At 35.9% G+C, this 24,322-nt stretch overlaps 1 protein-coding gene across 1 annotated transcript in view; it reads left to right on the top strand.

Annotated features, from left to right (window-relative positions):
* Window positions 1-20,385, top strand: part of LOC139696427 (uncharacterized) — a 55,364-nt gene extending 34,979 nt beyond the window's left edge. Inside the window, exons 11-19 of the mRNA XM_071595189.1 lie at window positions 515-771; window positions 3,154-3,406; window positions 6,259-7,142; window positions 10,778-10,994; window positions 14,387-14,474; window positions 15,751-15,879; window positions 17,202-17,609; window positions 18,590-18,697; window positions 19,468-20,385. Of these exons, the coding sequence (XP_071451290.1) occupies window positions 515-771; window positions 3,154-3,406; window positions 6,259-7,142; window positions 10,778-10,994; window positions 14,387-14,474; window positions 15,751-15,879; window positions 17,202-17,609; window positions 18,590-18,697; window positions 19,468-19,644 (2,521 nt within the window). The 3' untranslated portion in view covers window positions 19,645-20,385. The remainder of the gene's footprint in view (window positions 1-514; window positions 772-3,153; window positions 3,407-6,258; window positions 7,143-10,777; window positions 10,995-14,386; window positions 14,475-15,750; window positions 15,880-17,201; window positions 17,610-18,589; window positions 18,698-19,467) is intronic.
* The last annotated feature ends 3,937 nt before the right edge of the window (window positions 20,386-24,322 follow it).

Raw genomic sequence — 24,322 nt, 5'->3', positions numbered from 1 at the left:
ATATTTACCTGTATAACACAATCATCTTGTTGAAATATTTTAGGATATTGCAACTGATGGTTTTCTATATGACATGACATGGTTACTGGCAATTTAATTGCACTAGATTTAATTGAAATTAGCTGTATTCTATGTACCAATCAAGTTGACTAAGTTAACTGCTATTGATGAATGAAAACCCCTTTAAAATGACATGAATAAATTACTGTAACAGTATTTGTTTTCCTTCTTGTGGTCATTATGTTAAAAGTTATTAACAATTTCATGATATAATGTGCTTATGATAATACATTATAAAACTGAAATTATGTTGAGATTATTCCTTGATGAATGTTTAGCGCTGGATGACTCTTTGATCAAAATTTAAAACGTGGTCCTGATGTCATTTTTCAGAAGTGAATCCTACATTTACTACTTTTGAATATGTATTATGGGTTTTGAAGAAACCATCGTCGTAATTTTATAAATAATTGAAAATTATTCTCAGGAAAGTGCTGTTTTTTTCTCTTTGCAGTCAGCTTTCTAATTACTCTTTCCTGCCATTGTACACTGAGTGGAGGACATTTGCAAAAGATTGGGTTCGCGTAAGTGGAGAGGAAGTTAATGCTTATTTGCCAAAGGCCAGGGACTCTCCACAATTTGCTAGACTGGAAATTAATTCTGAAAACTGTAAACCAGAGTTAATCAAGAAAAAGCCACTGCCATCCTTCAACCGTCTACCTCTTTTTGGTGCTTCTTTTAAATCGTCTGGAGACAAGAAATCCCAGCCTGGTGAGTGAGTTGATTTGTGAAATAAATGCTGATAAACTTAAATAACATAGGATAACATAACAAAGTTCTCACTTGTAAGAGTTCTACCCACCTGTAGAAACCAAATTTCATCTTTAGAAAACATGTATTTTGCTTAATCGATATAGTAATGATTTGAGTAATTTAATTTGGTAGGGATGATAATTACGGAGAAGCCCTTGAGTGAACACCATTTAAGAGAAATTAAAAAAAAAATTGAAAAAGATACGAAGTGAACTAAAGATAAAACTAAAAAGAAAGAGCATTATTTATAAATTAGGTAAATTATTTAAGATAGATAAGATATGTTGATACAGAAGGCTTCTTTTGCTGATTGAAATCAGGTTCTGTATTTTGGTATTTATCTATAATCATTTATTTAGTTTCAATTTAAAACTACTCTTTTTTCTAAAGACAGGGATAAATATGATTAGGAGTTGGCAAATTGCATTGTTTTATGTGTGATAAGGTGGAATTGGAACATATTAATGGCCAAATAGTAGCAATTTTCATCTTTCTAAAATTTTTCATTTCAACCGGGTTTTGATGTACTCTATCTTCCGGTACCTGAAGATAATGTTGTGCATTGAAACTTTGCAACAAAATTCCTCACCAGTTAGATATTTGCTTATATTTGGTCTTTAATTACAAGCTTGGATTCATGATATCAAATCTGATTAATTTGACACCTGATGTGATTTTCATCATTGCTATTATTGTGAAAGTTTTAATTCTTGTTGAAAACTGCCATGAAGAAATGATACAATGATAGTGATGAATGGCATAGCTCAAAATAAGCGTGATTAGAAATATTTAAATAGTTTTCTGGAATGACTTTGTTGAGAATAATATTAATTTAAACTATTGAATTTCTACTGCTTTGTGTTTAGTCAGTGTGGTATAGCTCTTTCCACTGTCTTACTATTGATTCCTGACTTTAAGATGGAGCTTTATCATCGTCCAGGATTCCTTAAGTTAATATCTGAATCGTGCTGAGAATGTCTTTTCCCTTAAAACATCCTTAAAATGATTTTAAGATTCTAATGAGTATATGCAATATACAGGAGCAGTGTCTTAGTATAACTAAGTATATGAGGTAACAAAAAGATGGAGGAGTGAAAAGGAAATTAAAATAAGGATAATAATGGCCAAGGAAGCTGTTAACAGGAAAAGAAAGGCGTTCTGTAACAAAATGTTTATTGGGCTGAGAAAAAGTGTTGTTAATTGTTTTTTATAGAGTGTTATGTTGCATGACTGTGAAGCATAGAGTGTTAAAAAAGAACTGGGAAATGCTGAAGATGCTTCAGATGGGATATGGAGGAGAATGCTGGGCATAAAATGGACAGGCTGGGTGAGGAATGAGGTGTTAAGGAGAGTGGGTGAAGAGAGAAGATTGCTAAAAGCAAAAAAAGAAAAAGAATTAGCTTGGACACCTGCTGCAAAGGGACTACCTCTTGAAGGAAGTGCTAGAAGGAATGGTGGAAGGCGGGGGAGGCAGAGGAGGATCAAAATGATGGACAATGTGGAAGAGAGTGATGGTTATGAGGAAATGATAAGGAGGGCACAGGAAAGGAAAACATGGTGGAGAAGAAGCCTCCATGGACTGGTCAAGCATGACATATGACCTACGATAATGGTGCATGAGGGGTGTTAAAAAATGAATGGAAATTTTGTAATTTTGCATAGTGCATGGCATAGTGCAACATGAGTTCTTGCCACAAGGTCAAACAATCAGTGAAGACTACTACTTACGAATTCACTGCCATTTACATGAAGCAATATGAAAAAAACACCCATATTTGTGGCGAATCAATTCATGACTTTTGCACTACCCCGATAATGCACCTGCTCATACTGCTCACTGTGTGTTCGTGAATTTTTGGCAGAAAACAGCAATATCCCAGCCTCAATATTTGCCAGATGTGGCCCCATGTGATGTTCTTCTGTCCCTAAAAATAAAGAGAACCTTAAAGGGCCATTATTTTACAAGCATAGAAAAGATTAAACACGCATTTCTAAGAGAGCTAAAAGCTATGCCAAAGATGGAGTTCCAGAAGTGTTTTGAGGAATGGAAAAAGTACTGGCATTTGTGTATAATAATCTAATGGCGACCACTTCAAAGGAGATTACGTTGATATAGATGAGTGAATTAAATTCTTTTCAAAGAACTCAAAATTCCTGTTATTTATTGAACACATCTTGTATAGTAGAGACCTAGGACTGAATTAGTTAATTAAATTGAATGTTTTGCCTTTCTCAGTTCAAAGATTCAGAGGTCATACAATAAGGTTTGATGTGGGTATGATTTTCATATTTGCATCGCATACTTGTGTGTGTAGCTCACTTGCTGCATTTTTCTTGTAGGGTTCATCACAATGTTTGCTGGGGGTCCAGTTTGGGCACAGGCATGGTGTCCTACGCCCTTATTCATTAATTGCCTCAGCCCTAATGAAGAAGGTGATAGTAGCAGGCGGGAATCCTGTGCTACTATATCCCAGTTCCTGGCTGTGAGCTGCAACCCTGATTTCGACGGCTACCATCCTCTGGAGAGTCGGGTGCAGGGGGAAAAGTTCATCATTCAGATTTGGGATTGTGGGCCTCTAAGTAACATTGAAAAGTAAGTGATAATGATTTTATACTTCGCTTGATATTGAATAATACCTACTGTATATGACATTCATGTAAGATGCATCTGTTTTTCGAACATTTTGGTTAAAAAATATCACCCACATTTTTCTTCTGTGTGAAGGTTTGAACTCCATGGGTTAATGTTCTGTGATGAATATTATTTTTACCCCAGATGGTCATTACTATCTGATTTCGGAATTAGATCGAGTTCAGCGGAGGGGGGCTAGATTTGTCAAAAATTGTTATGACCAATGCAGTAGCATAACTACTTTGCTAGAAAATTTAGGCTGAGATTCCCTTACACAGCTGCGTTTACAATATAGATTAAACTTATGAAAAACATTTATAGATGGGTCCTTTTCCCATGGCATCAAGAACATAATATGAACCACAAAGTATTATGGGCGGAGGGATCACGAATATAAGATTAGAGAGATAGACTGCAAGACTGACAGGTTTAAATGGTCATTTTTTCCATGAACAATAAGAGACCAGAATGCTTGTAATTGAAATCCCTCTGGAGTCGGCTCGACATAATAAGTATTAACCTACAAGGTAGCGACTACGCATGGCTGTACTAGTATATTCATATATTTTTTTGCAGGTTCCCACCACCTTTCCCCATCCATTTGAAAAACCCTAACCCCCTCATCCCTTACCCCTTACTCCTGGTGCTGAACCCCCTGCCACACACCTTTTTGGTGGCTCGCAGGGTATTGATGTAGATGTACTACCTATTTGGACTCCTTTATATGTGTGTTAAATCATTATATTTACTCATATACAATATTTATTATTCATTTGATGAATGTTGTTGTTGGAGTTATTAGTAAGCTCATCGCTATCATGTGATGTAGATGTTGTGTTGCTCTCTTCCGCGATGTTGAAAGAGGTGTGGGTAGGATATCAAATGAACTTGATTAAATTTTATCACAACATGTCATACGAAATAGCGTGTGTTTTTCTTACTGAGTGGAATAATTTGTTTTAAAAAAGTTACCCTGATAAATTACCTGTACTTTAGTGTGAACTGTTAAAACTTTTTTTTTCTGATGTGTATCCTACTGAAGTGGGGGTGCATTTTATATGCTGTCAAATGTGATATTTTTCATTTTGAGTTTTTTTTAATTAGCAATTTCATATTTTTTCCATTGAATTTCTCTCTCAACATAACAGTTTCAGGCTTAACTTTGTGGAATTTCTCCCTCTCCTTCTCTAGCCTACACATCCCATCACCAAGCTCTTTCCTCATGCACATTTACATGATGGGATTTGTGGCAAGTAGTGACTCCATAGCAGATGTGCATTATTTGTTTTGAACACTACTACAAGGTGATCATTCAGTTGATGAAATAAGGAAAAGACTGAAAGTACTTTAAATGGGGAAAAGGACATTTTCTTCAACTTTAGAGGAGTTTGGATAAATGAATCAGAACATGAATTGAGACTCAGGAATTCCCTGTCAGGATGATGTTCCTTTTAGTTGTGAGATCATTCGATGTTTTAAGTGTATTGTCATGTGTGCAGGACCTGGCAAGTTCTGAAACTATAGTTGGACTGACACAAGTGATATTATTGGCAAGGGAATCATTGGAGACTTATCGGCATAAATACACACAATCAAATTCAAAATTCTGGGGAGAGAAATCAGGGAATAAGTATTGTACAATTGCGGTAAAATCTAGAATGGGAATCAATAAGTTGCCATTCTTTCCTTAATAGTAATTTACTTTTGTATGTTGCTAAATAATTCCTTTCTCCCTTTGACTTGTTATTTTGGAACTCCCTTTTTTTGTTGCCAAAACCTCTTCATTTATTATCAGAATGTTGACTGCATCCCCGTCGCAAATGAACATTTTGCTGTTGACATATCTATTTTTCTTGAAATATTCAATGTTAACCACTGTTAACTATTTAAATAAGAGCATTTACTTTGATTGAGACTTATAATTTCTGTCAATGCTCGAGTATTTTAAGTTTTTCCTTTATTTCAATGATCAAAAAGAGAGGGTTCATATCATACATGGTTGTGCATGGTACAAGAGTTTATGAGGTGTGTAGGGGAAGCATGAAGTTTCATTCCTTCACCCTCCCCCCCCCCCCATTTTAGCCTTTGAAACGTTTTTATCTGCATTCTTAGAATTTTGGAATTTCAAATGATTGAAGTCACTAATAAATCTCTCTGCCACTCCAATGGCACCTTCTTATGCCACCCATTGTCAAATTTTTGCTCAGATACGTTATACCAGTGAAGTCAGAAAGGCACCCTGGCAACTGAAAAAAAATCATGTTAAACATCTGCAAGCTTAATTAATATTTTTATAATTGCACCTCATGGGGTGTCCATAATCCATCTTGTTCTTCTTTGCCATATAGTTCTCCTTTCCTCCTCTGCTCTCTGTATGTTCTTTTCGTCCTCTGCTCTTCCATATTCTTCCTTGTTTTTCACTTTGTATGTCTATTTTATCGTAAGCATTCTCCTCTTCAGCACCACATTCTAAATGCTTTTATTCTTTGCTGGTCCACTTCTCCAAAGTTCCATGTCCCTGATTTGAGCCTGCTGAATCCGTGCGAACATTGGAGAGTATTGCAGTGGCAGGTACTGGTAGTTGTCTCTAATTCATGAATGCCTTCATGAGATGTTCTTCATTTGATGTCAGTCGAACCCATTGATTTAATATAAGCAACAAGAGGTTAGGAACTGCAAATAATATTTCTTAGTATTTTTACAAATGAGACATAAATTAGGAAAAATAATGAAATGAAGTGAGAGATTTCATGAATCTACATGATATGTTCCCCAACAAAAACAATTCTCTTATGAATTATATTCTCTTTCAGTGACGAGCTCATGTCTCCGATCATGGCCTTGGGTATAGCGCACGAATTCGGACCGGTCTGGGCCTTGGAGTGGTGCCCTTCTGGATGTTATGATGTGGATATGGAATCAGGCAGTGCACATGAGTCAGAAATGAGCGATGGCGAAACGCAGCCACTCCCGTCGGGTAAACCTCTGAGACGATTGGGAGTCCTTGCAGCAGCGTGTGGTGATGGAACAATCAGAATATTTTCGGTGCCCTTCCCGTCAGAACTCAGCAAAGCTGAATCTGCTGAGGAACCGTGTAGACAGGAATCCAGACTGAGTGACACTGATGCAAACTGTGTAACAAAGACTACTCAGGGGAAAGGTGGAAGAAAAAAGGTCAATCCTCTCAATAGGACAGCAAACGGTGATGACTCAGTGGATGATGATGGAGATGAGATGTGTGTTGAAGTTGAGGAAAGGATTGGAAATAATAAGTCTATCACCAGTTCCAAGGGAAAACCCGGTTCCCTGGAGCCCACAAACCAAAGTGCCTTTTCCAGTTCTGGTATGCCCCAGTCAGAAATTAAAAGTAGTGAGAAGTCTGGCTCAAAGGATATTGCCTCAGGATTGAGTGAACCCTTGCCAATTTTCAAGCCATCCTCTGTGATTACCTTGGTTGTGAATAGTTGTAGCCCTGATAAAGAATCGGAGAACTGGCAATGTCTCTGCCTCTCTTGGAGCTTGCTCGGGAAGTCGCACTCTGTTCTCGCGGCAGGCTTCAGCAACGGCCTGATTGCTCTCTGGGACCTTAGAACTTCCTCGCCTCTGCTGCGTGTAGAGAGGGTTCAGGAGGATGGCAGTTTGAGTTTGTTTCTACGTCCCTACCACATGTTTTTTGGTCACAAAAACTCAGTTACAGGTAAGATTTACTAGTCACTTTCAAGTGTAGTGATTTATTACTTAAATGTTGACTGTCCTAAGTGTTGGGGAGCACTTTAGTTTCTTATTACTTAGGTTAAATCATGACTTTAATATTTGATGAAGAAACCACAAAAGATAACAATTTGATATTTCATAGGCGAGCCTCAAAGTGCAAAGTAATGACCAGAAATGCCTAAAATGAGATAATGATACTTTTGTTAATAGGAAGTGAATATTTTCCTTTATATTGGCGTGGAACATGAATCATGAAATTTGCAGACCCCTATATTTTTGTAATAATAGAATTTAAGGGAGTGGCCCTCTTGTAGAATCATGACAGGACTTAAAATTACCTTGATCCTCCCTTGTTTACTGTATGCAGTGTACATATGCCCTGTTAGTCATATATTATACAGTATTATTGGTGAGTTGCAATATTTTTACCTGGAAACAAAAAAGTCGTGTGGCAAGAAATTGCTAAATCTTTTATTTTTACATTTTTTGCTACATTCCTGATGTAATTGATTGGATTTTAGCCCTGGTTCTCTATTAATGTTCAATTATATCGCTAAATAATTCAATTAATCCAAGAGCAAGACTAATTTAATACAGCATAGAGTCAAGTAAAATGTTTATCATGGGAGTTATTTGTATACTACCTTGAACAAAAAGTTCCCGGAATAACCACCGTGTGGCGCTCCCATCGTTCCGATTTGAGTTCTGTTTTTTTTGTTAAATTGGTACATCTGTTGTTGATATTCCCTTTAAATCTTAGTGTCATAACTTGACATTTGCAAAAGTTACGTAGCCAAGAGTACATCTATCTCTGTGTGTGTTGGCGATTTTTTACAATTTCAGAAATGGATTTAAATTTGCAACAACGAACTTGTATTAAATTTTGCGTAAAAAACGGATTTAGTGGCGCACGGACGTTGGAAATGTTGGAAAAGTGTTTCGGCAACGATTCTCTAAAAAAAACGGTCGTTTACCAGTGGCACGAGCGGTTCAGAAGTGGTCGTGAGTCAATCGAAGATGATGAACGCAGTGGCAGAACATCGACATCGAAAGTCGGTGAAAAAATTGATAAAGTAAAAGAAATGTTGGTCAATAACCGCAAATTAACCATCAGAGAAATAGCGGAGGACTTGAACATTGCCTATGGATCCGCCCAAGACATTGTGGTTAATGATTTGGGTTTCCGTCGTGTAGCAGCAAAGTTGGTGCCAAAAGACCTCAATTTCATGCAAAAAAGAGACCGTGTTGACGTCGCAAAAGACATGATTTGCGAGGCTGAATCCGATCCCACATTCATCAAAAGGATCATTACTGGAGACGAGACGTGGGTTTATGAGTACGACACGCAATCCAGACATCAGGCAAGTGAATGGCGTTCACCAAATGAGCCGAGACCAAAAAAACCACGTCGTTTTCAGTCAAAAAAGAAGGCAATGCTGACGGTTTTCATGGATTACAACGGTGTAGTGCATCATGAATTTTTGCCAGAAGGCCAGACAGTAAACAAAGAGTATTATTTGGGCGTTATGAGACGTTTGCGTGAAGAAATTCGCCGAAAGAGACCAGAAATGTGGGCAGAAAACTCGTGGATTTTGCACCATGATAACGCACCGTCGCACAGTGCTATCATTATTCGTAATTTTTTGACGAAAAATGCAACAAATACCATCCAACAGCCACCGAATTCACCTGATTTGGCTCCCTGTGACTTCTTTCTGTTCAATCGAGTTAAAAAACCATTACGGGGAACGCGTTTTAGCAGCCGAGAGGAAGTAATGGAAAAATCGCAGGAAGCACTGATGGACATACCGAAAACCGACCGTAACTTTTGCAAATGTCAAGTTATGACACTAAGATTTAAAGGGAATATCAACAACAGATGTACCAATTTAACAAAAAAAACAGAACTCAAATCGGAACGTTGGGAGCGCCACACGGTGGTTATTCCGGGAACTTTTTGATCAAGGTAGTAAGTCTACTCTTTATGACTTTAAATTAAGATCAACATTACTATTATTATTTCTTAGGTTTGCCTAGCAACACCCATTCTAATAACTCCCTCTAGAATAAACCCTTCTGCAATTTTGCCTGCATTCTACCTCCCCCATCCTATCCAGTGTTGTCAGCCTGTTATTTTCCTCCCCCTTCCTCACCTGCCTTACATTCTCCCCTCTTATCACATTCCCCCACATCCCGTCTCCAATCATAATGTTCTGCATCCTCCTTACCTGTCTCCTTTGGATATCTCCAAACAATCCTCTTTCCTCCCTCACCATGCTTAGTGCCTCTTCATTTGTTTTCCTTTGTGTCCATTTCACATTTTCCATCATTCTCCACACCCAGATTCAAAAAGCCCGCAATCTACACTATCATCTTCCCATCAGTGATGTTTTCACGCTGTTTACAGAATCATGCTCCATTTTAAAGTTTGCACTAATCTTTTCTTAAAAATTTAATTTTACATGAAGTTGCTTTAATGAGTATGTAATTACAGACCATGAAAAATTATCATTTTACAGTAGTTGTGTGAATTCAAGTATTATTTGAATTTTTAAACTTGTTGCTTAATCAAATAAAGGTAAAATTTTTGTCAAAGTGCCAGAATGGTAAAATATTTTGATGCAGATAGCCTGATGTGGCTGGAATGGTGTCAATAATTTGAAAAATTACCAAATTATTAAAATATTTTGATGAAGCTTGTTAATTGCATTTTTATCAGTGATATATTGTTGAATATCTAATGTGTATACCATACTATATATCCATGGATATGTGTTGATTTATATCCAATCATGGATATAATATCCATTACAAGATGCATTCCAATTTCTTAGATCTACTATTTTTTGTGACGAACTACTTGCACCAGAAAGTTGAAATTTCTGTTACTTGTCAACATAATCTTCCTGTAGACATGTATATTTTTCACAATGTTGATATCATGATTCCATGGCCACTGAGATTTCATCTGTTGGAGTTACCCTCTCGAAAATTTCTGGTGATCTGTGGCAGAGGCTTGCTTCTTGGGTTCTTTGTCACATGATGTTCAGCCTTATTTGAACTGTTGTTCCCTCGAATGAACATTTCTTCCACTCATAACACCGTCACAGCATGTCTTACTCCATTGATGATGAATTTTGTTGGGTTTTGAATCACACAATTTGAGAAAGCAGATGATCACACGTTTTCTCTTATTCTAAGTGATGCCATTTTGTCATTGAAAACACTTTTCACTCTAGTGGCAGATATATGAACCCTTTGCACTGTACTGTGCAGCCATCTATGTCATTCAAGTAAACAATGCTGTTGTATTTTAAACTCTACCATATCTTTCCATCTACAAATAATTGTCGCGGGAAAAATTGGGAAACTATAGAAATGTATGTACGTTCATGGGTTTGGATATGTGGTGTATTTTGGATATCCATTGAACCTCAGTTTGATATTTTGTGCTCTTAGGGATTTGAAACAAGCTCCACATGTTTTGTAGCCTTTCGCTGATGCTGAGAAAGCTTCACAGAAATTTGTTAATGTATATGTCATGTGGAATGCTATGGTGATCAATTGGAAAATCATGTTTTGAAAATTACTATTTGATGATTCATTCTTTAATTTCAGCCTTGGTGCTTGCCTCTTGTACTCCAGAGGAGAAAAGCCAGACGGGTGAGAAGTATCCTCGTTACTTAGTCTCAGGTTCTCGGGATCGATTGCTCAAAGTTTGGGATTTGCAAGATACAGCAGCTCCACTTTCTTCCTATCCTCGCGGCCTTGTGACCAGTGTGACATGGCTGACAAACTGGATATCCTTTGTATCATCCATCGATGACAGTTTTGCGTGAGTCATTTTGTTTGCAAAAATGCTATGAAAAATTATTCTAATTAATAATAATTACATTTCCAGTAAGAACTCTGCAATGTACTGCATAAAAGGTGATGACTGCACTAAATGGATTACCATCCTGAAACAACATACCAAAAGTATGTTTTGTATACTAATTACTAGGATAATTAAGTTCAAGATGGTTGGAGATGGGCTAAACTGGTGATCATTATACATATACAAGTATCTAACTTGTCTCTCTTTGAATTTGGGTCATTATCCTTCTTGATGTTTTAAAACATTTTTAAAGGTTAGGGGGAAGATAAAAGATACAAACCTTGTCTTTGATTAATATTTTGGGCTGTGGACTGGTAGTCTTTCTTGTAATGATTTTTCATGTCTCCAGTATCATTTTTCATGCATTAATTATAATTCAATTTGGGAATCAAGTTATTCACTTCAGCCGCACAGATTTCGTAGGCCTGGACCGGATGGGGATTTTCTCAAGAAAATCATTGACAAAGCTAGGAAGATAATTTAGGACCTCACCTTTGTTGGTTGGATACTTCTCTGCTGAGCTTCTTTGCATAAGCAGTGGAGTATTTAATCAGGTTTTGGAATTTCCAGGTCAAACTGGTCCAGCCAATGATTTTTTCAGTGGTTTTCTTTTTTGTTGATCATGCTTTTATCCTTCTTTCAATCTCGGAACTAAAAATAGTCATGTCTGTCAGTATGGTGAACACTGGTGCTTAATTTTCATGTATTTCTCAAGCCCCGTTATTTTGAAGACCTAAAAAGAGACAAAAAAATGTAGCTTTAATGTATTCATATTTGAAACTTGAAAGTAAAGTTATCATGGTCTCGTATTTTAATGTTAAATTCCCAGTGATGTCTTTATTCTCCAACATTATGCTCCTATAATATCTTGATATTCAAGATCTAGTACCACTTATCAAGTCCTTTTCCTAGCATGCCTGTGCAAAATTTTAGAATGTTTTCAAGGGGTATTATAAAAGGGCAGTTCAATAAGTACCCATGCTAGAAATGAAGAAACCATTTTTTCAAAAACATTTTATTTTTATTTTTCAACATAGTCCAGTTTTAGAAAGATACACTTCACCCAACGTTCCGGCCATTTTTTTAACCCCTCCAAAAAATAGGATTTGTCGAACTCTCCAAAATACGCCTGTCTCGGCAATAACTTCCTTGTTTGAGCTAAATTTTTTTCTGGCGAGCCATTTCTTCATGTTAGGGAATAAAAAAAAGTTGCAGGGAGCAAGATTGGGTGAATATGGGGGGTGCGGCAGCAATTCATAGCCTAGTTCATGCAGTTTTCGAAGTTAACAGCCAGATCAGCTTGTTGTCCACCATGAGCAATCGCGGCACCCATCAGGCCGACAATTTTCTCATTGCCAAATTATCACGTAAAATATTAATTGCCGTTCCGGTCGACACACCCATAGCCTCTGCTACTTCGTGCACTTTCGTTCGTCGACCAACAAGAATCATGGCGTGGACTTTTTGAATGATTTCTTTGGTAACCACGTCTGGCAGGCGTCCTGGTCGCTCCTCATCAAAAACAGATGTTCGCCCACGTTTAAATTCGTTGAACCAATATCTAACTGTGGTCATAGATGGTGAAGTGTCCCCATAAACAGCATCCAGCTTTGCTTTTATCTTCTCTCATTTCTTCCCATCCAAAAACAAAAAGCGAATGATAAAAAACCTAACGATACTGCTCTTTTTCCATCTTAGCAAAAATCACGAAACACGTCTTACTTGAATGGCTGCCAAATCCAAACTAACCTTTGAATCAGTCTGAAATTTGTTTCACTGTCGTTTGATAGACGGCAGCACATGATGATAACAGAAACTTCCCTCGGGAACACCCTTTGTTGTCAAACACGGGTACTTATTGAACCGCCCTCATAGTTTTGATTTACACACTATTTCAAATTAATGATATTTTTCAGTATTCATTCTGGTGGTAAGCATTTAAGAATTTTCAATCACTATGCATAAATTAGGTTCCTGAAATTCTTTATTTGATGCTTAAAATTTTGCAGGGTTGACATCATGCTTTTTGGAACCAAGTAGAATTAACATGATAAATGAAAAAGAAAAACTTTGTTCCAATCCACCACTTTATTTCAGGTACGACTAGTTTCGACGCTACGGCGTCATCCTCAGGTACCTTACCTCGACGCCGTAGCATCGAAACTAGTCGTACCTGAAATAAAGTGGTGGATTGGAACAAAGTTTTTCTTTTTCATTTATTAAAATGAACTTCGACAAAGTTGAGGCTGAAACTATTGAGAGAATTAACATGGTTTAATTTAACCTGGTTTTTTTTAAGTTTGCGTGAATTATTTAATTTTGGCATACATTTATGCTGGGAAACAAATTAATAGGCTAAAGAAAAGTGTATGCCAGCAAAATTATCCTGAAAAGCATTGTTTTAATAATCAGACTTAAATAAAAATATTGCAATTTTCTGATATTATCTTATATTCCAGTTAATTTGAGAATATTTAGTACTCTTATTTGCTAAATTAGATTATCTTGAAATCACAGTACACATTTCAAATATTGATAATTTTGTTTAGATGGGATTGTTCCTATTTGTCTCCTTTCATCAAGTTTCTGGTAATTATTAATCTAGATTAACTAACCTTAAAGGACCTACATTATCATACAATAATGATGATGAATTGAATTGGTTATTTACTGATTAGATAAGACTTTTGTATTCCAAAGTCTCTGGGGAAAAATTATTTATTTTAGTGGGCGCATATGGAAAAAAAATTCATAGCTATAAGTTCCCTATTCCATTCTGCAAGTCACAATTTATTGGAGTCAATGGAAACTGGTTGTAAAAATGTTCCTATTATGTTTCTAGTTCTCACTTAAAGAATATTTATTTTGATCATCATTAAAATTATTCTCAAGTACTTGTATTGATAAAAGTTGTTAAGAATGAAATAGCCATAAAAAAAAGATGAGAGAAAAAATCATTGTTATTCTCTACCTGGTATACATACATGTACTTCAGACCACAGAGTGTAATAAAAACATTTTACTTCCTGTCAGTATTTTGAATAGGATTTTCCACTTTGCCAATAACCTTAACTGCCACACATTCACTATAAGATGAGCAAATTAATTATAATTATGTGTAGAATGATGAACTGCATGCATTTGATTGTAATTCAATTTCTGGGTTATTTGGCAACCCTTACTTGAAATACAAGAAAGTCAATGTATTCATTTCACATTAAAGAGGTGGACAATTATTTAGAGTTATTCTATTCTACTATTTATTATATTCTACCTTAAAATCCCTGCCCATGTTTGCAGTTTTTATTTGTTCTACAGTACTAAATACTATCATAACGTTTGCATTTCAGCTGTGGCCGTGCTAATTCTAAAGCTCAAGCTCTTCGTCAGTATGGGTATAAGCCCTCACCCATGTTAAGTCAAAACTCCCCTGTAATGGTAAGTGACTCTAATCATATTTGGTGCAATATTACCTACGTAGTTACATTGGGATTTGTGATGAATAAAATAATTATTCCTGATATTATTTATTCACAATACTATTATCTGTATGATAACTTTAGGTTCTAATTTTTTCAAAGCATAATTATTGCAGGAGTTTAATTATACATTTAATCATCATGGGGCGTCAATCTAAAATTTAGTTTGTAGTAGCTCTCCAATTTGTCTACTGCTCCCTGCCAATATCTTCATTCTCTCGTAGCTCCTTGTACAAACAGTTTTCTATCACTTAATTATCATTCTTCATCCTAGGCCTTTTGTCAGTAATTCTTCCCCTCCATGTATGTGTCCTTCAATGCGATCAGATTGTTAATCTTCCTGACAAAATGAAAATATTCCTTGAAAAATCTTGACATCTCTTGAAACTACTCTGGAAATTTAATAATAGTGGGATAGCGGGCACTGTATTAAAACCAGTCAATGGTTTAATTTGCATTTATCATGATAATTGAACATTTGAATATTAATAATAGACTGTGAAAATTATTGTAGAGGTGTCCATTCATTAAGCTTCACAAAGTTACCCAGATGCTTATTCTAAGTATATTGTATATATACAGTTGCGTGTTCTCTGTCAAAATAAACCTAAGTGTATGCAATCCCTTAGTTAAGGGAAAATTATTGATTTCATTGCGTTTCATATGCATTATACCTTTTGTGACCATCTACCATGCCATTCATCAAGGGCATTTGAGAATTTATTTTGAATGGAGAGATATTTGGAGTTACATAATGTTGGTGATGGATTCTGGTGTCACCAGGTAGAATTTCTTCAGGATAAAAAAAGTTCATCTTGTTTTTTGCATAATTCCAATTTTAATTCACTTCACCTCTCATCATTAAAAATTCCAAAGTGCACTGTTTTTATTGCTAAAAATTCGGCAAATTGTTCTCAGTCATGAGGAATGATAAATGCGAAAGTAGGAAAAAAATGCCTTATGTATCCTGGAATATGCACAATGCATGACATAGATGTAATGCAGTGTTAGCAGAGTTTTTAGGGGTTGTAACTCTGCCATTATTTTTAATGACTAGATTATTTAAGATTTTCATGAAGCTACATGGAAAAAAGAAATTTAACTTTAAAATTTAATTTTATATGGGATATTTATTGGTGTCATACTGTGTAGTTTTATTCAATCTTCACTGTAGCCTCCATAGATAATTTAGTATTTGTTCATATGTTGTCCTAACGGTTGTCCCTAATTTACAGTCTGTTGTCTGCAGTGACTGGTTGAATACTATAGCTCATGGAACTAATGCTGGTGAAGCATGCATTTTGGCTGCACAACAGATGCTATTGGCTGTTGAATCATCCAAAGTGATAAAGCATAGGAAAGCAGTAAGTATATGTATAATTATTCCTTTGAGTCGTAGTAGTAGTATAGTAGTATTTAAGGGAGGCGACCGACAGTTGAGGTCATTTGTGCCATTAGGGATGGACAGGAAAGGATAAAGGATGGAGAGAAACCCTGCGTCGGCATTAGCCTACTCTTTATGAAAGGCACCAATGGGTCCGCAGTTTAATGTCCCATCCGACAGATGGTTTACTCACTCAAAGTGCCCTCCACAAAGCACCTCAAGTTCGTTTAAAAGTAATATTTTGCTAATGCTACATAACAATCTCATTACTTGGCAATCACAGCAGTTTTTATTAGCGTTCTTCATAGCCATTTTCTGATGCTATATTAATTTAACTATTTAGAAAACTTAACTTTTGAGTTTACATGTCTCATTTTGAATCATCCCATGCATCCTGATGGTGCCTTGCAAGGCTTGATGTAGAAGTATAAGAATCAAATAGCTCAGCATTACCTTCAGAATTATGATAATACTAGTAATAGAGATACTGCAGCTTTTTGCATGCTGATAAAGTAGTGTATGAACAATGAATAATATGTTACTTATGAGCAATTCATGAACGATTCTTATCTAAGGATTTTTCCTGGGTTCACTTAAAGTATATAAATACATTTTATGACTCTGCTATAATGCAGTCAATAATTATACAATTATAAACCAACAAGAATATATTTCAAATAGACACAATAGGTGGGTATTATGGACTTGGGAAAATTTTTTTTTATGGTTTCCCATTGAAACATGGAAATGAAGTGGACTTGTGGTCCACTATTAAAATTTACATTTGAACTGCATTATTCAGCCAAATTTTTTGTTTGAGAAAACAAATGACTGATGATGAATATGTAAGAGCTATGTTATAAATTTTAAATTCTTATTTTCCTGGCATTATTTGTTACATAGTGCATTGCCATCATATGACGAATTATACTATCACTTAATAATGTAAAAATCTTTGTTTAAGTCTACTTGTGGTCATTTGTCCGAAAGAGGTACAGGTTTCTCAGTTTAGCTTTGTATACTGAAACCTACATTCTACACTTTAGAAAATACCACTTTAAGTAAGTGTAACATTGAATATTATGCATGCATTTTAATTTTAGAAAGGTTAATTACATAGTTAAATCTCTATGTACACATTTGTATTGATACTCTTTCATACTCTTAATATCTCTCTGTGAATTTCATATGCTTCTTGACTTGGTGTGAAGTGAGCTTTATTTACCCTTGTATTAAACCCCAATTGATCCATTAATTGATTTCTTTGTTTTTGTTAATGATAATGATGGTATGATTTTTCAGTTTGTGTATTATACAGAGCTAATAGACCTAATGGAAGGCAAAGAAGGGGTCAAATCCATTCCAAAGGAAAGCAAGGGAGACAAGACTGTAGACATCGGTGCCACTTCAACCTTAGAAGGTCAGGTTCCGCCAAATGAAGAACCGGACAATAGCAATAAGCATATTGTCAGTGGCATTAAAGAGGAGGGCAGGAATGAGAAGGTCAAGAAGGAAAAATCAAAGCCAGGAAAGCGGAGAGGAGAGAAAGCAAATGCAGATCCTAATGGAAATGATGCCATGGTCATGGAAAGTGAAGATGAATGTGGTGCTGACAGCAATGAGGCCAACAATTCAGAATTCCAGGAGAGCCCACGCACATACACTGAGGTCACGGAGAAATTTGGGTTATTGTTCTGTGATTTAGCTGTGGTAAGTGACTGACCCCATTACTACTTCCAATTTTTAGATGATTAAACCCTTTCTAGCTGGTCTCTATTATTAAATGTTGGCCAACTTTGGTTTCCCTAAATGAATTACTCTCAATGCTTCCTGCTAATCTTAACCGACATGGATATTCAGACTTACTGGTACACAAAAAAATCCTCGAGCATAAATATACCCTTCCAATGTCCCATGATAAGAAAAACTACACTGTTTAGAGATTTGCATAAGTTACTCCTAATACTCTAAAGAAGGTGCCTGGGACCACCAAAATATAAAAGTCATAAGTGAGTGGGTTTTTTTAATCCATTATGTATCAATATATGTGTGTGCATTTTCTCTGCATTGATGCCTCAATGAGGTAAAGTTTGAAAAATATACTGTATAGATGTGTATATGGGGCAAGCAGCCTAGGGGCTATGCAGTAATGAAGGTCTTAAGGAACTCCTTGATGATGATATTTTGATGTTGAAACCAGTTTGTGGTTTATGAAAGTCTTTTGGAAAAGTATGATGTTTTCAATTTCAGAATCATCCTTGCTCGTAGTAAGGAAAGAAACTTTTGGTTAAATTGGCATCGCACAGCTATTCATTATTTATTAACCTTCTCCAAGTTATTGTAATATTCACATGCCTATCACTATGTAATTTTCTCTGCCTAATTTAACTCATTTTCATGAAGGTTTGTCAAATGATTTGGCTCCTCAAACTTTTCAGTTTGAGATATTGGTATAAGTTCATGTGAAGAGAGTGGTCGTAGAAATTGTACCGGAATGTTCATGGCATGTTAAAAATTATTATTTATAAAGGATTCTACCCTTGACAGCATTTGTATGTTCCCTTTGGCTGTTTGATTTATATGGTATTATTGATGTAGAAATCTGTATTTATCGTAACTGACATGAAATGTTATAAGATGATTTTTGATCTAAAAAATAATATGGCTTCTTTATTTACTTTCAATCCAAGGATCAAGAAGTAGGTAGATTGCCCAAGGAAGCTTTGGGTCCACTACAGCAGACTGAACGAATGAGAACAATTCCTGTTGATCTTTACCCCATTTCAGCAATAAATAAAGTAAGTGGAATTCTACTCACAATTATACTTTTTTAGCATTTGGAAGTTGCCCCTGCTATTTTTAATATTCAGCAATAGGATTTACTAATTTTATTTTTAACAGATTTTGTTTTTAAACATCAAGATGGTAATTTAACAAAGACATTCACCAGTAACATTATGCAATGCAGCAATATTACTGTGGTTTTATATGGCAATGGCATGATATCCTCTTTCTTCATTGGAATGGCCCACAAAGCTTTCTTTGGTGACCTGGTATGCCCTCTTTGTTTATTATCCACCATGACCCTCTCCTGACCTGGGTCAAAAATCACCTCTGCCAATTCTTAAAATGCTTACTCCCCCAATAATTGAATGAAGTTATGGGGGGTTCCTGCTGGTCCTTCCTTTACTTGAGTTAAAGACATAGGGGAAGAGGAAAGCTAGAGGGAGAGTGAAGACAGCTGGAGAGCTCCTTCCTCCTGAACATAGGAATAATTGAAGAAATCGAATTATAGTCATGAAAATAAATTGACCTACCCTTGAATTTTGTGTCGAAGAGGTTGACAAATTATGTATGCATACAGAATGTAAGATGTAGATGTAATATTGTGTTTATATAGGAAGTATTAACATTATGTATGGCATGCATATGAAACATGTATCTGTTCTCTGTGGTTATTTAATCTATGCCTGATTGTTGCTTCACTGTTTCAAATTACTGTCGGTGTGCCACCATTATTCCAAGTATTTGTGTCCTCTCACTTCCTTTTTTTTAAATATTTTTTCAGATGTGCTGGAATCCCAACATGCAGAGTTTCATTTGGTTAGCCAGTGGCCATCAGTCAGGACTTGTACGTCTATGCAGGGTGCAAAGGACTCGAAATAGGATTGTGGAAATATTTGAAGGAAATGCTCAGAAAAAGATAAAGCAAGTTTTCACACAGAGAACAGGCTATAGCAGCTGACGTTAAATATTCAATTAGTGTGCCTCAAGAAAATTGTAATCAAGTCTTTTATTTTTCTCAGTGGAAAAAAAATGAATGATTCTTTTGCATTGGCCACCCATCTGCAGGATTGATAACTTTTTTTTAAGAGCAGGGGTGGTTTTTTTGTGATAATGCAAGTTTTTGCAGGATATATTTGAGGACTTTTTATCCACTAGTGCTAAGATTGAATTTGGAAAAGCTGCATGATTAACTATAATATATTGAAATGCACAGATTACATTTTAATTTATGGTGGATGGTAATGCAGGTTTTCCATTTTCTGAAGCTTGTGAAAATTTTTTGGTGTTGGGGCATGTTGTCCAGCTGCTTGGAGGCTATAACTCAGGGCTTAAAAAAACTCATCTCAGGTTTTTGGGAAGGGAGAGTGGTATGATTTGACCAAGGGATAACTGTGTGATCCATTTTGCCTTATAATTCTACGGAGTAAAATAAAAGGTGCATGTTGACTTGCACCCATATCTTGGGCTATTCAAGTTCCCCTTTTCAAGTCAATATTCTTCAAAGAGTGCAAATGTTTGCAACCTTCTGTGATGAGTCGTACGGTACTTGTTTTGGATGTTCATGTTGCCAAAGAAATCATATAAATATATTAGCTTAATTTGTTATAAGTTTATATTATAATTCAGCCAGTAATACAGATGCATATTGAAATGTCTTCATAGCCTCTAATATTTAGAGGTATGCTAATGTAAAATGTTTGAGAAGAAAAAAAATTGATGTGAATGGTATCTTAAAGATATATTCTTCTCACATCATTTTAATAATTGAGTATAGGTTTAGAGAAATGTAATGGTTTTCTTGAGTGGAAGTATGTAATTTATTTTAGGGTATATTTTTCTTTAGATTTTTTATGATAGCATCAAGTTTAGGTCACCACTTTTTTTTTAAAGTAGCTTTGCTAATTTCAGGATATGTGTGGAGGTCTGATGTATTCTATCGGTCTAGGAAGGGGGAAGTTACATTTGTGAGTTTTTAATGGTCCTTAAATGATTTAAATGGCTCAAATGTAAGCGTTTCTATAAAATGAATTAAGGGAAGATAAATTCTTTTGAAAACTATGTAGATTATGCAATTGGCCCGAGCTCATTATTAGGTTATAACATCAGTTTTACTCAATCAACTACAGCCAAAGACAAATTCCTAATCAACGGCTCACTTAGGTTTACATGCTATAGGTTGATGCATATGTGTTAAAATAATATTATATTTCCGCAAAAGCCCATGTATAATATGCTCATTTTTCATTTCTTGAACTGAAGAATGATTTGCATTTTCAACAGTTATGCTTAAATTTCATGGTTTTTGTCTCTGTAAAATGTGTGATTATAAAAAAACTAATGTTAAAGCAATCCAGTCATTGCTAAGTTTTCCCCAGTACAAACTCTGCTCATTCCTTAGTAATGTAGTTCATAATGCTGTCAACATTGGACACCTATTGTCATTATTATCCTTAGTTTCCTTAAATTACAGCGATCACGCTTTGTACCTATTTTAAATATCTTAATAATAATCTTCAAGGATACATAATGCAATGCTTCCATAGGCAATTGGTAAAGAGCTGCGATTTTTTACTTTAGACAAGGCCTTAACATACTTTAGTGTATGCTCAGAATGTAAAACTATTTATTGAATGTATTTTTGATTCAGTGCTATATAATTTGTTAAGAAAGACATATTATAATGCATAGCTAAATGTTAATGCAAAAGGGTTGATTTTTATCAGACAGTATTTAAAATTGATAGTGGTAAATCTTGCGTCGGACAAAGTTAAATTTCACCTGTCAGATCATGTTTGGCAAATTATGAATCAAATTGTAATTCAATTTAACTTTTCAATTGAAATATTATGAGGCTTTTTTTATGGTTTTTTCTAGTTGATTAAGAAAACACATATTACAGATTATTCATGAAAATATCTCCAAATTTGATGCCAATATATTTTGTACACCATATGCATGAGTATGTCTTATACATGGGCTTTTACTTTATATACCTCAGTGGTGCCAATTAATTGTTGTTTATCTGTTTCATTGGTTTGTTGTGCTAAGGGATGGATGGCTATTTATAGTTCATCTGTTCTCATTGAATGAAATTTGGCAATGCTTTCCTCAGTTTTATGTATATTTGTTCTTGAAAGTCTCTTCGGTTTTGAATGGGTGTGTGTACCAGTTGTCAATTTAAGTTGAGTTTGAAATACATAGTACATATGGAATGGTTAAGTGTATTTTTTTATGTTAAATGTATGTCTTCCCTTTGTTACATGATAGTTCATTTTCTTTTTACCTTCAATTCTTCAGGGATGAAAGTGGATTTTCCCTGGAGAAAAGCTGAAATAAAAATGTTACCTTTACATGCAAGACTAGTACTTGAAACAATTCCACAACTTAAAAAGATTTCCTTTTTTTGTACATTTTTCTCAATTTATTAAATGATTTACAGATTTAAAAAGGAAATCAAATCTTCTGCAAAGGGGCAAAAATATTTATTGCAAACTTAAGTTTTTATTAGCTGAGTTTTGATTTGCTATAATACAGCTTAAGTAATTCAGAGTTAATTTATAAGCTTGGTGAAAGGATGAATAATTGAATAAATGCTGTCGAAGTTAGTGAAATAGTTTTGATTAGGTATCGTTTACTGCTCTCTCAATCAGCTGGTGAATAAATTAACAATTGTTTATTTGACAAGAGTCTCATGATGCATGATAGTATTCACTTCTATGATCATAGAAGAACAAATTTATGTATCCTAATTTATACCAATTAATTTTCAAACTATAACAAATGTTGTCTGATACAAGTGTATCCTTGATTTGATTTCCAATATGTGAATTTTCAGTCAATGAAAAGATATTAACAAAATATCTCCCTTTGTGGTGCATTCATTTTAAAAATTCTCTGGCTTTTGGCATTGTTTGTGAAAAGTTGGCGACAATGAGCCACTTTGTGAGAAGTTGAGATTTTGTGATAAATGGTGCAATTTTAGAATAGTTCTTATTTTGGTAAAACACCATTTGAAATGAGTTTGTAATTAGTTTCACCAACTGGTGGCACCATCAGGTATAAGTTATGCATGCAGATGGTGAATATATAACCATTGGACAGAGGAGAGTGGGGAAGTTGAAGGTGGGAGGTTTCGGGTTTTCCGGGACTTAAAAGTCAGTGGTCGTGGCTTTTTTGGTTAAAGGAAGAAGAGGCAGTGGCACCTTGCTTATGACTATGAACTGGGTCTGATCTGGGTTTATAGGGGGAATGGGGACCAGGGGCGGATGGCTACTTAGAACTGTAGGATTTGTTTACCCTTGAGGGGAGGGATGGCTGTGTAGGGTCAGGGGATTTTTGTAAGTGAAAGTCAGTGGGCGAGGAAAGAGAAAACAAAACGGTGGTGTCTCACAGTAGTTATGACATTGTATACGGTCTGGTCATGGCATAGATGCAACTGAGTATGTTAAAGCTGTGGATTTGTTTACCCACAGCGGCAATTTTTTAAAAGGAGAGGGTAGGGATGGGTGTATAATTGCTCATTACAAAGTATTGTATTGGGGTCCACAAATCAACACACCACTGAGACCAATTGTGAATGACTCAAGAGAAAGGTCAGAGAAATTAGGAGTCTTGCCTTCTCTTTCCGCCAGTGCGCAAAGGCATGGCTGTTACGATGCGTCTCCTCCCCGTAGAGGTAGGTGAAGTAAGATCTGGTACTTTCCCGGCGTATTTGCTTCATGAAGTTTTCTCGGGTCTTCCACCGGGTCAGGGGTTCCATGTTGGCTGATGTTTCGATGCCCGACTTGTGCATCGTCCTCAGGATACATGATTGCCACTCTGTTTTTGGCCATCTTATATACATGCGCTCTTGGGTCAGGTGACTTCTGATTGGTCCGGCGAGGAGGAGCTTCCTGATTGGTCGTGGGGTCGTTGTGGTCTGTTCCTTTCTCTTCTCACCTCTATTAGTACAGGTTTCCATGAGTAACTGAGGGAATAGCCGGAATCCCCATTGAAATTCCATCCTGCCATTCTAATTTTGATTGATTCCTTGATTATGCGGTACCAGTAACCACCGGTGTGGGCAAGTAACTTGGTCCTGTTGAAATTAATTGAGTGATCCATCCCGATGCTGTGTTCTGCGATGGCTGAGTTCTCCAACAGCCCTAATCATAAGTGTCTTTTGTGTTTCTTCAACCTGGTCTCGATGGTCTGCCCCGTCTCTTCAATGTAGACATCTCCGAAGGTACACAGGATTTGTTCCGAGTTTGTTATTTAAATTCGTGGGGGAAGGGGGGGGGGTGCAGAAGCCAGTGGATCATCGAGTGGAGGGCTCCATATTTGTGCAAAAGATGGTGGGCGGAATCATTGGGAGTTATATGATTTGTATATGTTGGTTTCCTGAAAGTAAAGAACTCATGTCTATTTTCTTTTGTGAGGATTGCCAGGTCTAAGAAGTTAATTTTGCTGTTAACTATTACAAACTCATTTAATATGGGCATCAAACAATTCCATGGAGTGAAGCCTGAAAGTGTAAAGTATATATGCCATTTTCAAGTTTAGATAAAAAAATTTCAAGATTGTTTCCAGGCTGGGAATTCTTTTAACAGAATTTAGGGGGCCATTAAGATTTTCAGCTCAAATTTGGTGAAAATCAC

The sequence above is a fragment of the Hetaerina americana genome, unplaced genomic scaffold (assembly GCF_022747635.1).
Source record: "Hetaerina americana unplaced genomic scaffold, ioHetAmer1.1.p SCAF_7, whole genome shotgun sequence".
NCBI lineage: Eukaryota > Metazoa > Arthropoda > Insecta > Odonata > Calopterygidae > Hetaerina > Hetaerina americana.
This window is presented reverse-complemented; position numbering and strand designations above follow the sequence as displayed.